The sequence below is a fragment of the Procambarus clarkii genome, chromosome 6 (assembly GCF_040958095.1).
Source record: "Procambarus clarkii isolate CNS0578487 chromosome 6, FALCON_Pclarkii_2.0, whole genome shotgun sequence".
Taxonomy (NCBI): domain Eukaryota; kingdom Metazoa; phylum Arthropoda; class Malacostraca; order Decapoda; family Cambaridae; genus Procambarus; species Procambarus clarkii.
The window spans coordinates 26183808-26200034 of NC_091155.1; the positions used below are offsets into that span (position 1 = coordinate 26183808).

At 42.9% G+C, this 16227-nt stretch overlaps 1 protein-coding gene across 3 annotated transcripts in view; it reads right to left on the minus strand.

The window, feature by feature from the left end:
* The window catches only part of Cbl (E3 ubiquitin-protein ligase CBL), an 89203-nt gene extending 75423 nt beyond the window's left edge, over positions 1–13780 (minus strand). The window contains exon 1 of one of the 3 annotated variants that reach the window (XM_045736164.2): positions 13256–13780. In XM_045736164.2, the coding sequence (XP_045592120.1) occupies positions 13256–13561 (306 nt within the window). In that variant the 5' untranslated portion in view covers positions 13562–13780. Of the gene's footprint in view, positions 1–12876; positions 13229–13255 lie in introns of those variants that run through there. The other 2 variants (XM_045736166.2, XM_045736165.2) reach the window with 2 other exon arrangements.
* Between the last annotated feature and the right edge of the window lie 2447 nt (positions 13781–16227).

The window sequence follows — 16227 nt, forward strand, 5'->3', positions numbered from 1 at the left end:
TATCACCCCAAGACTTGTTGCCAAACACAGCACGAGGTTGTCATGGGCACGAGGATAGACCGCAAGCTGGCTAGACTTAATAAACCTGTGGACAACCTGGGAGACCCAAGCCCTGGAAAAGGGAATGAGGAAAACCGGATCAACCCAAAGCGCAACCCCAGGCACCGAAGCCGAAGCGCGCAGATAAAAGCGAGGAGCCACAACCAGACACAACACATGATACACCCCCGGCCTGACCAACCAAGCATCAATGATCCTAGGACCCCTCCGAAAAGCAGGCGTCTCGTTCTTCGCCAGAAAAGGAGAAGGCTGCAACCGAACAAACCTACTACCAGGACCGAAAGAGCAGAAACCCCTGTGCCAGAGGAGAGCATGCTGCTCCCCGACCAGACCCCCAGAGGCCAATACCAACAGAAACTAGAAATGGAGCCTTGGAAAAACAATCTTGAACCGAAGGGGCCACTACAAATCGAGGAGAGGAAAGATAGGAGAGCCTTCTGTCCAAGGACCAGGGCAGCTCAGGTGGCGTATGAGCAGGCTAGAGGAAAAACAAAGCACGAGAAAACTTATGGAATGGGGCAGAAAAGACATCCACCTCGAACGCAAGCTGGAGCAGCTCCGCCAGAGCCGCACAATACGAGGCGATAGTATTAGACATCAAATGACGGTCCTGAAAAAGCCAAGACAGAAAGGACAAAACAACTCGATCTGAAATAGAAGACAACCTACGAAGAGAGATAAAATGGCAGAAAGAATGCCAGGAAACTTCATACTGCAACCAAGACGAAGCTCTCAGGTGGGACACTATCACCGAAGCCACCTGATCACCATACAAATGGTAATAAATCCACGTCAAAAAGACCAGACACGAAGAGCAGAAAAGGCCGAACCCGACTGGTTTGACCTGCTAGAAGAGACGGAGCCGTGGGAAACGTCCCGGGTTCGCACACCGAGCAAGCAGCGCTTGGAACCAAGGCTGGGCCGCCCATCAAAGGGCCACGATGACTACTCTCCCTTGGTAGGATTCCAACCGAGCCAGAACCTAAAGCAACAGCTGGACCGGGAGAAGATGTACAGGTAACCCCCACCTTGACCAGTGCTGCTGAAAGGCATCCACCGCGACAGCCTCGCAGTTGGGGAAGGGAGCCACATCGATTGGGAGATGCCAAGACCGCGCCGACGCAAAGTGGTCCACGTTCGAGAGTCAGTACATCTGGCAGAGCCAATGGAAAGAGTCGGCGTCAACTGTCCATTTCATGGACAAAGGAATGAACAGAGACAGGCCATACGCCAGGACGTTGGATACTCCCTGGATATGAACCACACAGAGCCAAACCCTGAGAAGCCAGCAGACGAGCCACTCAAAGCAACCAGCCCCAAAGAAGCAAGGATCGAAGAGAACCCCCACAGTTCAGGCAATGAACCACTGGAGAACAGTCCGAATGGACCCGGATGGTCGAACCCCAAACAATCTAAACCCTCCGAAGTGAAAGCCAAACTGCCGCAAACTCCTGCATCGTGATGTGAGCCCGACTGAAGGACGTACCCAAACACCCCCTGGCTGACCTGGTGAGCAATGGTCACAAAGCCCCAGCCGAGAGATGACTTGTCCGTGAACACATCGAGGGAGGGTTCGGGTAGGCGCCAAGGCACTGAAAACCGATAAACCCCGAAAACCCCGAAGAGGAAGCCGGCGACGCACCAACCAACGCAAGGCTTCCCAGAGTACGAATCCAGCGATCGCGAGAGAAGCGGAAGGGGTGTCCCCAAAGGAACCAAAACAGACACTGAGGCCAAGCCCGACCCAGCGAGTAGACCAGCATGGCGAAGTTCAAACTCCTGCACAACTGCTCAAGCAACTACCAAGTGACCCAAGACCTCCCCAGAAACAGCTAAAGGCAGGACCGCAGCTACAGAAACGCCTCCAGAGGCTGAGACATGGAAGCGGTCCGAGAGTCCCAAACAATATCCAGTCAGGTCCAGACCTGGGACAGAACCAGATGGAACTTCCACCAGTTCACCAGGAACCCGAACCCGGCGAGCTAGGAAAGAACCACACCCCTGGCCAGCAGACAGGCGAACTGACTGGGAGCCCACACCAGTCAGTCGTTGAGGTAGGCCAGGACCCGAACCCCTAGTAGATGCAGACGGGTCATCATGAATCAGGTAAGATGCTTGAATACGCGAGATGCCAGATTCAAGCCAAAATGAAGGCAACGAAAGTGGTAAGTCTGACACCCTACCACGATACCTAGCCAGTCTCGGAACATCAGAGGAATAGGGACGTGCCAATACATGTACTTGTGGTCTAGGGACACCGCACAGTCCCGTTTCAGCAATGGAAACAGGAGGGAAACCCACCCAGGGGACGGGGTCGTTTCGATAATGCCCAAGCGCATCCACTCCAAGATGACCCGACGAAGCGCAGGGGAAGCATGTCCTACCAGCCTCAAACCTCCCCCCCCCCCCATCCCTGAAGGTTGAGGAGCCACCACAGGCCAGATGACACAACCAAAAATGGCCACGAATCGTGAGAACAAGCGCGAGCCTACCCCCATCGCCCTGTCAATGGGGCAAACCATGAATGGCCCGACGCCCCTTACGAGAAGCCAACCACCGAACAGAGCAATCGTGGCGGCGATCAGACGACGCTGGCTCTGAAGGCAACGTCGGCTCAGAAGCCGGCACCAATGGTCCACCTCGACCAGCGGAACCCCGAGCCCTGGCACGACCCTTCCGAGAAAGCCAAGAACAGCCACCCCGGAGAACCAACAAATCCGACAGAGGGCGACAACTAGACGAAGCCGCCTGCAGAAACTGTGTGACAGCAACCTCTGCAAACAGCAATGGACAAAACAGGGATGAAAACCTAAGAGCCAGGGCCTGATGGCACACTAGGCGAGAAGCAAAGAACAGAGACACCGCACCGTTGGAATGCTTGGAGTGGCCTGCAAGCTTGCACATCCACTACAACCCATTGTAGTCTCATTGTTTCTCGAACACATCCAGTTTTGTTCCAACAAGATTTCTTATGTTTGTTGAGAAGATTCAGTGACACCTCAGCTTACGAATGCCCCTTTTTACGAACTTTTCAGGTTACGAGCCCAATTTCTTCGTAAAATTTGAATCGGGTTATGAGTTTTGCCTCTAGTAATGTAGTTCTTTCATACGTAACCTAGCATGTGGTTCCTGGTGGCACGGTTGCCTGCGCTTCAGTTTACCAGTGCCTCCCGCTTAGTAACGATCGTGCTTAAATTCTTTAACAATTTCATTGTTTTTCGGCTTTTGGGGGTTTTGAACCCAAAAGTAATTATTTTATACTTTACATCATGCCATGGGTCCCAAGAAAGTCAGTGGTAAGGTTAAACTTAAGAAAACACTTGTGAGGATGACCATAGAGGAAAAACAAGAGATCATTCGTAAACATGAAAATGGTAAATGAGTTGTTCACCTTGCTAGGCAGTGCAACAAATCTTTTGAAAAGTAGGAGGCAGTAGAGAATGCCCCTTCCTCATTAATTAAGAAAACGTGTTTTACTGAAAAGACTCATCCAGATATAGTTATAGCAGGCCGTTGTATTGACCTTATTAATGATAATGTGATGTCTCACTACAGACAAGTGTTAAAATGTAGAGGAAAATAAATGTCTTTAGACAGATTCTTAGTAAGACAACCTAGCACTGAGCCACAACCAGTTCCTAGTAGTATGCTTGCAAAACGTACCGAGAGAGTGTACCCCAGAGAAGTCATCAGTGCCTTTTGTTATAATGGAAGGGCACTCCTTCCAAACACTAACGTCTCTTCTCCCCTCCCCCTTTCCTCACCATCTTCCATACGCCAGCAAGAGTCATCAATAAGGGTAAGCTACTGTATAACTTATACATACTATAGTACTGTACTAAATATTTATGTGCATTAGGAATGAGATGTATTTTGCGAGTGTAGGACGGATTAATTAACTTTGCATTATTTCTTATGGGAAAAATCTTTTCGGGTTGCAAATTTTCGGGTTACGAACCATCTCAGGGAACAGATTAAATTCGTAAACTTAGGGGCCAGTGTATTAAATAGCCATGGACATCTGATATTCAGTATTATTTAATTGTATCTATGGCAACTCTACTCTTACTGGGTATATTCTGCATTTCTTACCATATTATTCACTCCAGAACAGTATGTTTCTATTTTATTGTGCAAATTTGGGACCTGGCCTTCCAGCATCTTCCATATACAGTACTGAATATACAATATTATGTGATACTAGTATTGTACCTCTCTTCTCTCCTTTCTCGTTTAAGGTGTGCATTTTGTGAGCATTTACCTAAATTTACCTGAGGACTACTAATACTAGTGGCCTCGATGAGGACAGGAAGCCAGTAGCTTGTCAAAGGTCCCCCCATTTGCACTGATGATCTTTTCCAGCCGAATTTTAAACTCTGCTGGTTTTAAAACCCAGCAGAGTTTTGGCATTTACGGCTTCGCCGGGTAGGCAGTTCCAAGCGCTTACAACCCTGAGGGTGAAAAAGCATCACCTATTTTCTGTCCTACATTGTGGTCTGTTGAGCTTGAACCCATTGCTCCTCGTTCGTGTTACATCTGACCTCTTGAAGAAATTGACCGGATCGACATCCTCCAAATGGTTCAGTATTTTAAAGGTTTCAATGAGATCTGACCCATCATGCCTGGTTTGCAGTTCTGTTAGCCCAGTGACCTTCAACCATTCGTGATATGTGAGATGACTATGCTCTGGTATGATTTTTGCTGCCCAGTGTTGCACCTTCTCCAGAGCAGCTATGTCTTTTTGAAGATGAGGTCTCCATGCCTGGATGCAATAATCCAGGTGGGGGCGCACCTGAGACTTTTACAATTGAACAATTACTTTTTTCCTTGAAGATAAAGGTATGCTCGATTATTCCCAGGGTTTGATTTGCTTCTTTTTTACTGCCGCTCCCACTTGTTGTGCAGCTTTAATGAATGATGGATTCTGACTGTAAGCTCCTTTTCTTTATCTGTTGTAAGGTAGTGCTGTCAATTTGGTTGTCGTGACGGGAACTGTTGTGGCTCACATGCAACATCTTACATTTATCGACATTAAAAAGCATTTGCCAGTCATCTGACTATTTGTGAAGTTCATATAGATCTCTTTGTAAGGTCTCAATATCACCTTCACTTCTCACTTTACCATAGATTTTAGTGTAATATGCAAAGTTGATGATGTAGTTGGTAATATTCTCATCAATGTCATTGATGTATATTACAAAGAGGGTTGGCCCCAAAATGGACCCCCTGTGACACCACACTAGGCACATTTCCCCAGTCAGATTCATTCCCATTTAGCACGACCCTTTGTTTTCTGTGTTTTAACCAGTTTTATCCATTTCAGTGTTCTCCCATTTATTCCATGTGCCTGTAATTTCCTTGCCAGTCTCATGTGGTACCTTGTCAAAAGCTTAAGCAAAGTCCATGTAAGCTACATCTACTGAATGACCTTGGTTTGAATAGCCAGTTACCGTTTCCAGAAATGTGAGCAGATTAGTAAGGCAGGATCTATTTTTAACAAACCCATGTTGCGTTGATTTTACAAGATTGTTCTCTGCGAGATGTATGATTCCTTCCCTTAGGATTCTCTCCATGAGCTTGCAGATGTGTGATGTCGAGCTGATCGGACGGTAATTTTCTGCCGAGCTCTTTCTGCCTCTTTTGAAAATTGGTGTAACATTTGCGTATTTCCAATCCAGGGAACTATCCCTTGGTCCAAGGATTTTCTGATGAAGAGTTTCAGTGACAAGCATAGTGCATTGCCATTTCCTTTACGACTTTGGATTGAACTCCCTCCACACCTGGGGCTTTTGAGTCTTTTAGTTTGTCAATGTTCTTCTAGATTGTGTCACAAATAATGAGTATATCCCTTAATTCATTCTCTTCACCTCCTTCAAACATTTGTGTGGGTGATGGGATATCGTTCAATCTTTCTAGTGTGAACACTGAGGTAAAGTATTCATTCAAAGTGTTTCCTGCCCTTTTATCATCTAATATAATAAGGTTAGTCTTATCTTTTAGGGGTCCTACAGAATTATACTTTCATCGTGGATTTATACCATCTCCAGAGGTTCCGTTTAGTTATTAATGCACTTTTTACTACTTGTGTCATCCATCTTGTTCCATTTCTTCTCTTTCTCCTGTTTGGCACATAACTTTGTATGAGTTCAGTAATGACCTTTTTGAAATTTTCCCATGATATTTCCATGCCATGATCACCTATCAGCTCCCTCCATGGGGTGTTTTGCAATTCCTCTCTCATACCCCTGATAGTTTCCTCGATGGTAATCTAGGTCATCATCCTGGACCTTTACTAAAGTTTCTGTAATTGTATTCCATCTTAGAATATTGTGATCACAGGATGGGGTGAGCTTTTCCCCTACTTGAATTTGATTGACCATGCCCTCTTGTGATGTTAGCAAAAGGTCCAGAATGCTGTTACCTTGAGTAGGCTCTACCACATGCTTTATGAGAAATGAGTCCTGTACCAGGTCGAGAAATTTATCTCTTTCTGCTTGTGATGTCAGATTTATCCAATCTATTGTTTCATGGTTAAAATCTCCAGTAGCATACTCCCACTGTCAGTATGTTACCATCTTGAGCTAGTATATTGCACCAGACAGACTCAGAGGAACCCATGGTGTTCAATTCCTCATTTGTGGTTGCCTTCATGTCCTCCTTTACATAAAGCAGAACACCACCTGCTCTTGTTGTTCTGTCCTTTCTAAATGGTGGATGATACCCTGGGAGGAGAAATTCCCCTTCAATAATGTCCTCTCGTCCCCAAGTTTCATTTATACCTATGATGTCTGGTCTCAGCCTCAACATATGCACACAATGCATCAAATTTGTTCAACAGCCTTCTGGTATTAGTGTAGAAGCACTTTAAATTTCTTTTATTGTTCCTATTGGACAGATAGCGTCCCAAATGTGTGAACATTTGGCGACAATGTTGCAACACCAGGACCATCAGGTGTGAGGCGGCCACTATTCCCTTCACCTCCAGTTGTACCTCCATCATCTGACTCAGGAGACGAGTCAGAATATCCGTAGTGGTGCTTCTGCTAGGAAAAAACCCTGTATTATGGATAATCCAGAACGTCTGAACAGGAACTTGTGCCATTCCCTAGTAAAGCTACAGAGGTGTCTGAGGTGTTATGTGTGCAAAATGTCTAGTAAAAGGAGGGACCCCAGGTATAAGTGCAAGTCGTGTGATGTGCCACTGTGCAGCACCATGCTACAGCAAATACCATCGCAAGAAACAATACTGAGTGGATAAGCAGTAATGCTTGCCCACCATCCACTCCACCTATAAAGCATAGGTTGAAAATCTTCAGAAAACATTTTCCTGGAGCAGGTGGAGTGGATAAAACCCAATGCTCAACTCATGTCATGCTCTACAAACATCATTGGATTTTAAGAACAAAAATTTGTTTTTTATACATTTTATATTGTGTGTTTATACTGAGCACTTTATCTTATCGTATTGGTAATGTTGTTCTTCCATTTGCCTTTATACGCATATATCCCTTTAAAGCATTCTATTGGGAACAATTTGAAACCAAAATGAGCGCTATAACACGAAAATTTATGTTTTCAACCAGAAAAATACTAGATACAGTATTTGTGAGCGGGATATGGGGGTGTAGCGGGTGGGCCAATGGGCATTCGCTCACGGGTAATGCATAGCCTGCTTTCGGATTGGCTGCGGGTGGGGCATGCCGCGATTTTGGACATTATATGCATATACTCATGTAGGGAATTCTATTGTGAACACATTGATACCAAACTGAAAGACCTAGGATGAGAATTGAGGTGACCAAAATGAAAAGAGTACACAGATGCTCTTGCGTGCTCATGGGTAACGCGAGCCAATTTCTCTGTTTGGTGCGAGTGGTACGCCAGGCTTTTGGACTTTATATGCATATACTCCTCTAGGGAATTCTATTGTGAACACATTGATACCAAAATGAAAAACGTAGGACGAGAATTGAGGTGACAAAATTCAAAAGAGTATACACTTTTCTGTATTACCACGCGCTCACATGGAATGCCCGGCCCACCTTGGGGTGGTCTGGTGCTCACTCGCCCAAAGTGCGAAAGTGCCAAGAAGAAAGATTACAAATTACATGGAATCACAACATCTACATAACCCTGGACAACATGGTTTCAGAACAGGGCACTCCTAACAGCTTGGTAGACCAAACTCTCACAAGTCAAGCCTGGTCTCGGGTTTGACTTTTTTTGTGCCCTGCTCTAGGAGGCACATGTAGTTGGCTAATGAAGAGCCAAGGAATTTTACTAGCCAGCTTTTGCTGACAGATTAGGGATATTTTTTTTAGTTATATCAGTCAGGTGTAGGATGAAGTTTCCAGTTGTGTTGGACAGTTGCTGGGCTGTCAGCTGACAGTCTGGATTTTGCTGAAATTAGTAATGTTTATTTTATGATGTTTGCTATACAATCTGATGATTGTCATTTTATTAGATAGGGTAGCTTTTTGATAGGGGCATGGGTTTATGGATTGAGTAACTGAGGGTTTGGATACTAAACCTCAATTTTTCATGTTATTAAAAAACAAGGTTTATTAAATTACTTATGCGGGAGGTTGTAACAAACTAGGTTTTGTTGTAAGAAATTATTCAGTATAGATTCTCAGTCATAGACATGGGGATCGCGTGGTCTTGAAAGTTGGAGTAAGCGGGTAGTCTACCTGACTTTGGAGCGGGAAGGTCACCCCCCCCCCCAGGGATTAGAACTGGCATGCAGAAACAGGGTCGCCACCTCTCCTTTGATTTTAAAGTACCACTTTGAGTAATTCAGGTATTAAAGAAACTAATTAATAACTCCTGTTGTCAAGTATGTAATTAAGCTAACATCATGTATGAGTGAAAAATCAAATCTCCTTAGTTTAAGATCAACTGACTGGCAGATGTGGCAACATCGACCTAGGTCAGGTCACCGCCAGTAGAGGTTCCCCCTTCTACTTCCAAGACTCCACCTTTTGTTAAAATCAGTAATTTAGAGAAATTCAAGTTTTCATTAATATTGTATTCAGTAATATACCTGCTCAAGTATCTAGAGATTTCTCAATTTTTGGAATAATGAGTAAGTCACTTTCAGTGACATCATTAGGGAGGGGAACTAGTTTTGGAAGCATAAGAATCTTGACCACCCTGGGTCCAGAGGTCACCAAAACCCTCCATATTATTCAATTCACAAAATCTCTATCTATAGAATTCAGATCTCTAGTAAATATTGTAAATGGATATAGCTTTTGCCAAGATGCCTAATTTAATTACCACCAGTTAAATGATAATTCAACCATCTGGGGTTTGCCAGTAATTAGGATTAGTTTGTTCAAGTTAAACCCTGCTTGGTAAATTGATGAACCTGGCAGAGTAATACTTACTAGCCTAGGTCAGTCCTTAACTGAGGACAAGTTAGATAGTGTGGTTTGGAACAGCAGCGGAAGAGGTTCTCCATCTTGCCTCCCAAGACCAGAACACCATCGGCTGGTTGTCTTAGATTAAAGGTAAAAGTTTGCTGAAGAGTTTGTACAGTGACTGTTCATGTTTGCCTCTTTTTCTAGATTCAGATTAGGGAGTGATTCTTATTATGTTACATTGCTTAGTTTTTTATTAATAAACTCTGTTAAGATTTTCCCGTCCGTATTTTTGAGTATCTCCATCAATGATATGTACTGATTGTCCTGGCCGTGGTCTCTACGAGTCTGGGTTATTGGAATGAATCATTCTGAATACTGCAAGCAAGTCATGCTATCTTAACTCCCAAATATATCCCTTTGTTTTGTTTGAGTAATTCCCACACTTAACGTAAATTCATCCCCATTTTCCAAGTACTCTGGGGATTAAGCTCAAAGGGTTAATGATTGATTAATTGGCCCAAACCCAGAATAATTAATTTGTTTGTGTCGCTTTGTTTGGTTTGGTGGTGGCAGGCAGAAGATCCTCGAGTTTGCTAGAAAGCCTGGTGTCGACATCACGGGTCTGTAGAATCTTAGACAATCGAATGTCTAAGACCACGTGGCGTGGGACTCAGCTGAGAGTTAACTCTGGGGTCTTGGAGTTTAAGTTTTAATTACGGGCGGGGTAAACTACTAGAGAGAGCCGAAACAAGGTCCCGTGTTACAACGTTGACCCTTGGCATGACCAGAAGGTAGCCACAACATTGGTAGCATGAGACATGACATAACTCTTGATTACAGGTGCCCTGATGCCAGATTATAGTACTGTATAGACAAATACAGGTATTACAAGATGTTTAATGATACTGTACCTGCAGCTTACTAAATTCTTGTTGATACCTGCTTGATGGGGTTCTGGGAGTTGTTCTACTCCCAAGCCCGCCCCGAGGCCAGGCATGACTTGTGAGAGTTTGGTCCACCAGGCTGTTGCTTGGAGCGGCCCGCAGGCCCACATTCCCACCACAGCCCGGTTGGTCCGGCACTTTTTTTTAGAAAACAGTCTAGTTTTCTCTTGAAGATGTCCACGGTTGTTCCGGCAACATTTTTTATAGTCACTGGGAGGATGTTGAACAGCCGTGGAGCTCTGATGTTTATACAGTGTTCTCTGATTGTGCCTATGGCATCTCTGCTCTTCACTGGTTCTATTCTGCATTTTCTTCCATATCGTTCACTCCAGTACGTTGTTATTTTACTGTGTAGATTTGGGTAATTTGGGCCCCTCCAGTATTTTCCATGTGTATATTATTTGGTATCTCTCTCCTCTCCTTTATGCATAATCATCATTATACCATATTATTGGCATACTCAACATTTGTATAAAGCTGTAACTATGTGAGAAACAGGTAAAATATCCATTTGTATGGAAACCAGCACCATGGTATCCTGACACTTGGCCCACAACTTATCTTTGACCAATGCCAGTTTTTAGTTAATATCTCCATAACTGTTTCCATGTACAGTGTCAATTCTAGTGTTATTTTATAGAACAATGTCTTTTTATTCATACCTTAACTTTTGCAATAAAGCTAATATAACTATTTCATTTACTCCACCATTAACATCAATAGTTTGTTAAGTGTATCTTGCCCAGCAACTTTACCCTATGAAAAATATTAATTTACATTTTATAGAAAAGGCAAAAAGAAAGGAAGGATATGATTGAAGTATTTAAATGAATGATAAGATAACAAAGGAAATATGAACACTGCTATATATTTTGACATAAAATGTTGAAATATTTGTATTCAAAGCCGAATACAAATGGGATAGGTTTTGTAAAGACCTTTGTAAATCACAGGTATATGGGAGAAAGGGGGTGGATTTAAATGGGACCCACCTAGTATGGGCCAACAGGCTTGCTGTGGTGCTACCCAATTTATATATTCCTTTTATTTATGTAGGTATGATAAAATGTATATAAATGTTCAAAAAGAGAACTTTTACAAATTTTTTCTACCACATTTGACTAACTCTCCAGTCCCTGTTTATGCTAGATGAACAGAGGCATTAGGTGAAAGGAAATATGCCTAACCATTTCTGCTCCATCTGGGATTCGAACCCGGGATTCCTAAATGTGAGTCTAGAACAAACCCAGCTGTACATCCAAGACTCTATTATTCATCACATGTCAGTTTCTTCATGATTTACACATTACATATACTGTACATACATACAGTGAGCTTGGTCAGACTAAATAGCTGCCTCATAAGAGACAATAGGTTTTCCTTAGATCATGATTCTTAATCGAGGATGCAAGAATGGCTTGGGAGGGATGCAATCAAGGAAATGGTTGTGGACCACTGCTTTAGACATGTGTTCTAGACATGTGTTCTAATATGTGGTTATACAGTACTGCTGTATACAGCAGTACTATATGTAAATTCGCTTACAAATGAGAGTAATGTTTAATAAGCACCCAAATACCGGAGCCAGAGAGGCCAGACACCGAGCATCACTTTACATCTGGCCAACTACATAATTTGGTTAATATTTCAGTAAGTACTGTACAAACAGGCATGACTGTGATGATAATTTATAAGATTGGCTACAAACTTTTCATGCTAAACATATCATGAGTGATTCTGTAATGGTATTATCTACATTTATAAATCCAATTCAAACCCCCTTATAACTTGCTTTAGGGAGCTGGATACTGGTAACTTTACCCAAACCCTATCTAACCTAATCAAATGATTAAGTTTGGCATGGTATAGCTTTTAAGACAAATGTTTTTCAATACAGTAAGCATTATATTTTTAGTGCCTATTTTGACAATAAGCCTTATAATGCATACAAAATTAACTGCAATAACTGTACAATCAACTAGAAAGTTCATCAAATGTTAAGAATTAATACCATACCATAATGGTTGATGAAAGGTTCACTTGATCAGTTATCATAGCACCTGCTGCTATTTTGATAAGATAATTATGATAAGTATTTTGATAGAAGTCCCATTGGAACTGCACTTTTTGATACTCCTTCAGTGCACCTAACTAATTAGATGCATAACAGCATCTTTATGCTATTAATTGGCTAGAAAATGGTGGGGGAAATTAGTTAAATATGAGAAATGTCCATAGCTAGCATGTTTCATTAGTCTGGTAACTCCAAAGTTTTGTGTAGTACTGAAACTATCAATGCCTAACCTTACCTAATACTAAGAAATCAACCTGAAAAATAAACCTAAAATTCAAGTGTGTTGCCAACGCATTGATAAACGTAACATTAGGCACTAGCATTAACGATCAGTGAACGTATCGAATACACGCAGACATACAATAACTAGCAAACTACAGTATGTGATGTATGCGAAACAAAAAAATATAAAAATAAAAATCTGTATACATACCGTCTTCTGCACGAAAATATATGTATCCCTTAAGAGTGTATGACTGACCTCAGGAGATGAGCATCACATTCTCTGCTCAGGGATGCTTGAACACACACCACCTCTGGCACAAGTTTAATTTCCACTGTGTGCACCAAGCACTCACCAGTCACGAGACTGAAAACCATTACAGAACACAGGCAGAGTGCGTGGAAACCCTTTCCAGCCACACACCAGCCTTAGCAGCAACACACACCACCACCTACGACACTTTTCAACACTTTTTAAGAATATTTTCTCTCAAGTGAAGCCAATGATAAACATTGGAGTAGCCGCACCACCTCTGACCCGCCGCCCTGCTTTCCCAGGCAAAGGTGACCCTCAAGGAACTCTGGCTTACCTTAAAATACTCATTATTATTAAGAGCGGCAAGGTTATTCTCATATTTATTGTAGATAAGCCTAAGATGTTGGTAGGTGTCCGGTAAAATGTCGAGAATGAATGGAGGAGAGTTTTTCAAGTTCATTTTGGATTGCTGGCACTGCTTTACCACTTTGTCCATTAATTTCCACGTCTTTTCTAAAGTTCGTCTTTCTATTACCAACTTGGGTGGAGCCATGGCATCTGTGAAGGCACCGTGCAACCGTGAGATAAATGATGAAATATTTTTTGGCTGTCCGTTCCGAGCCTTGCCACTAGTAGCCATCTTGATAGCACTGGGCAGGCGCGCCAACCCTCCCGCGCCGACACCCACACCACAGTTATGAATGAACTCTCCCCTCCTCCCTCACTAACTCTCCCCTCCACCCTCACTAACTCTCCCCTCCTCTCAAAATGGCTTAAATGTGGTTCCTTAGGCTCCTCTCCGCTGGAACACTAGTGCACCGTCTACCCTGACGGCCTGTACTGAGCGGGATTGTGGCGAGCAATGCTGTTTCCTGTTTAATGAGATAATGATATCGTGCGTGATATGAACCGGATTTAGTACTGTGGCCCGCTCTCACCCAGTTTGTTTTGATAAGGCACTCGAAAAGAGCGTAATCTACGAGCATCTGTGTCGTGAACTATGAATGAAATGATTAATAATCGAAGAGGTTGGTAGACCTTCGCTGAATATTTTGGGTCGAGCAGAGAAGAGCAAAGCAAGGTGATGGGGGTTAGGTGTAGCAGGCGAGTCTCGCCTTTGCTGTGCTAAGCAGTAAGGGTCACGTTTCTCATGCACCCGTATAAGCACGCTTATCCTGGAGTATTCCTTGAGGCAACTTTCTATACCACAAGTTACTTCATTTCATAGAGTGAGTATTATAGATTTTCACCTTTCATATAATTAATTAGACTATATTACGCCAGTAAGGCAATGCACATATCAGTCCTGTATATTGCACAAGTGGAAGCTGCAGTAAAAAGAAGCTTTATACCAAACCCAAGGTATATTAATCTATTAATCTTGATGCTTGATTAATTATAATCAAGCGTACCTTTGACTTTAAGGAAAATATAGTAGTTACACAATTGTAATAAATCTCTGGTGCTTGGATTATTACACTTAGATTATTGTAACCAAGCATGGAGACCTCATCTCCAGAAAGACATACCTTTTTGGGAAAAAGTTCAACACCGGGTAACAAAAATCATTTCAGAAGTAAATCGACTCTCATATCAGGAACTGATAAGGGCCACAGGAATAACAATACTGCAAACCAGACATGATAGGGCTGATCTCGTCGAAACTTTAAAGATACTGAACAGTTTGGAGGATATTGACCCGGACCGAGTCTTCAAGAGGTAAGGTGTAACACAAACAAGTAGTAACGGTTCCAAGCTCAACATAAAACAAATAAAACAGGATAAAAACAGTAGGATAAAAACAGGCGAAGTGCTTTTTCACCCATCTATTTATATGAGTGTTTGGTTGCTTGTCTAGCCTTACGAGCACACTATAGCCCGTGCTACATGAACATTTCGTTTTTAGTAGCTAAACCTAAAATACCATGCTTGTCTATCAGTATGAGGTTGGAGGCCTGATGCTATGGGCTAGCCTCATCCAACTTCGCAGGGTAAATGGGCTTGGGTACGGAGCGGGAATAGGCTGGTTGGAGTCGGTACTATTAAATCCTATTAAGACGGGGGTTGGCCCAAAGTGACTCCCCTCCCCCCAACACCTAATAGATGAAAGGTGGTTCACCGAGTCCCAAGATTTCTTCACGAAGAGCGTGAACTTAGTATTACAGAGAAAGAGGGGGGGATATTTGAAGAAAGAGAAGGAAGAGGGTGGAGAGGTGTAAGTGGGGGTGTTGATGGAGAAAGGTGGAAAGGGGAAGATTAGGAGATATGAAAGGATAGGTGTATTTTGGGAGGGTAAAAGTTGGAGAGGGAGAGATGGGAAGTGAGAGGGGATAGTTGTCGGCTATCCCGCCCCCCTCCCCCAAGTAGGGTTTGGGGAGGGGGGCGGGGTAGCCGACAATGGAACCCATGGAATGAATGACTATCCGCCATAGAACCGACTATCCGCCGAAGCCATAAATTCAAACTCCAGATAAAAAAAAAATCCTCATGAACAATGAGGGACCTTTGAAAAGCCACCAGCTTCGTGTCCCCGTTCAGACCACTTGAGAGATAGTGGCTTTCAAGTAAACTCAGGTAAAAATCCATCAATATCAGGTTATGATATACCCATCGATATCCTGTTAAGGTATATCCACCAGTGCCATGCTATGCAGCTTTAATTAAATTAAATTTTACAAATATTTGTACAGTATTTGGGTATATACGCAGAGAACAGAATGAAACTGGTTGTAATGCACATACAAATATATTCTTCAGGATGTGATGGTGTTAATTCATAATTTTGAGAATTGGGATATACGTGCATTCTTTAGGAAGATACCGTGTCTGGAGGAGAGGGATATATGTTGTTGTTGATCCCACTATAGCTCACTTGCTATACTCACAATCATTCAAGTACTCATATATCGCACTCACTCAGAGTTGTACATCCGTTGTATAAGTTACCACTCATCCCAATAGCAATACGCTAACTGATAAGACAAATATATGAGTGTGTGTGATTGGATATAAAGAGGAGTACCTTCACATGGACTCTCTTCAGATGTCTGTATTGTTTCATGTACACTTACGCAGTTATCAATCCTTCAACTCGTGCACTAATACGCGTATTCCTGATCATGCCTCGAGTGTTTATTTGTAATGCCGCCTCACGTGAGCACACACTCTCACTCTGAGTTACAAGCCATGCATTAAACACTATGCAGTATGAGGATTCCTATAAATATCCAGCAACACTAGACAGAATACGTATTATATAATTTTCCTCGATAATGACAGAAAACCTATTCTACCACCCTGTAACCA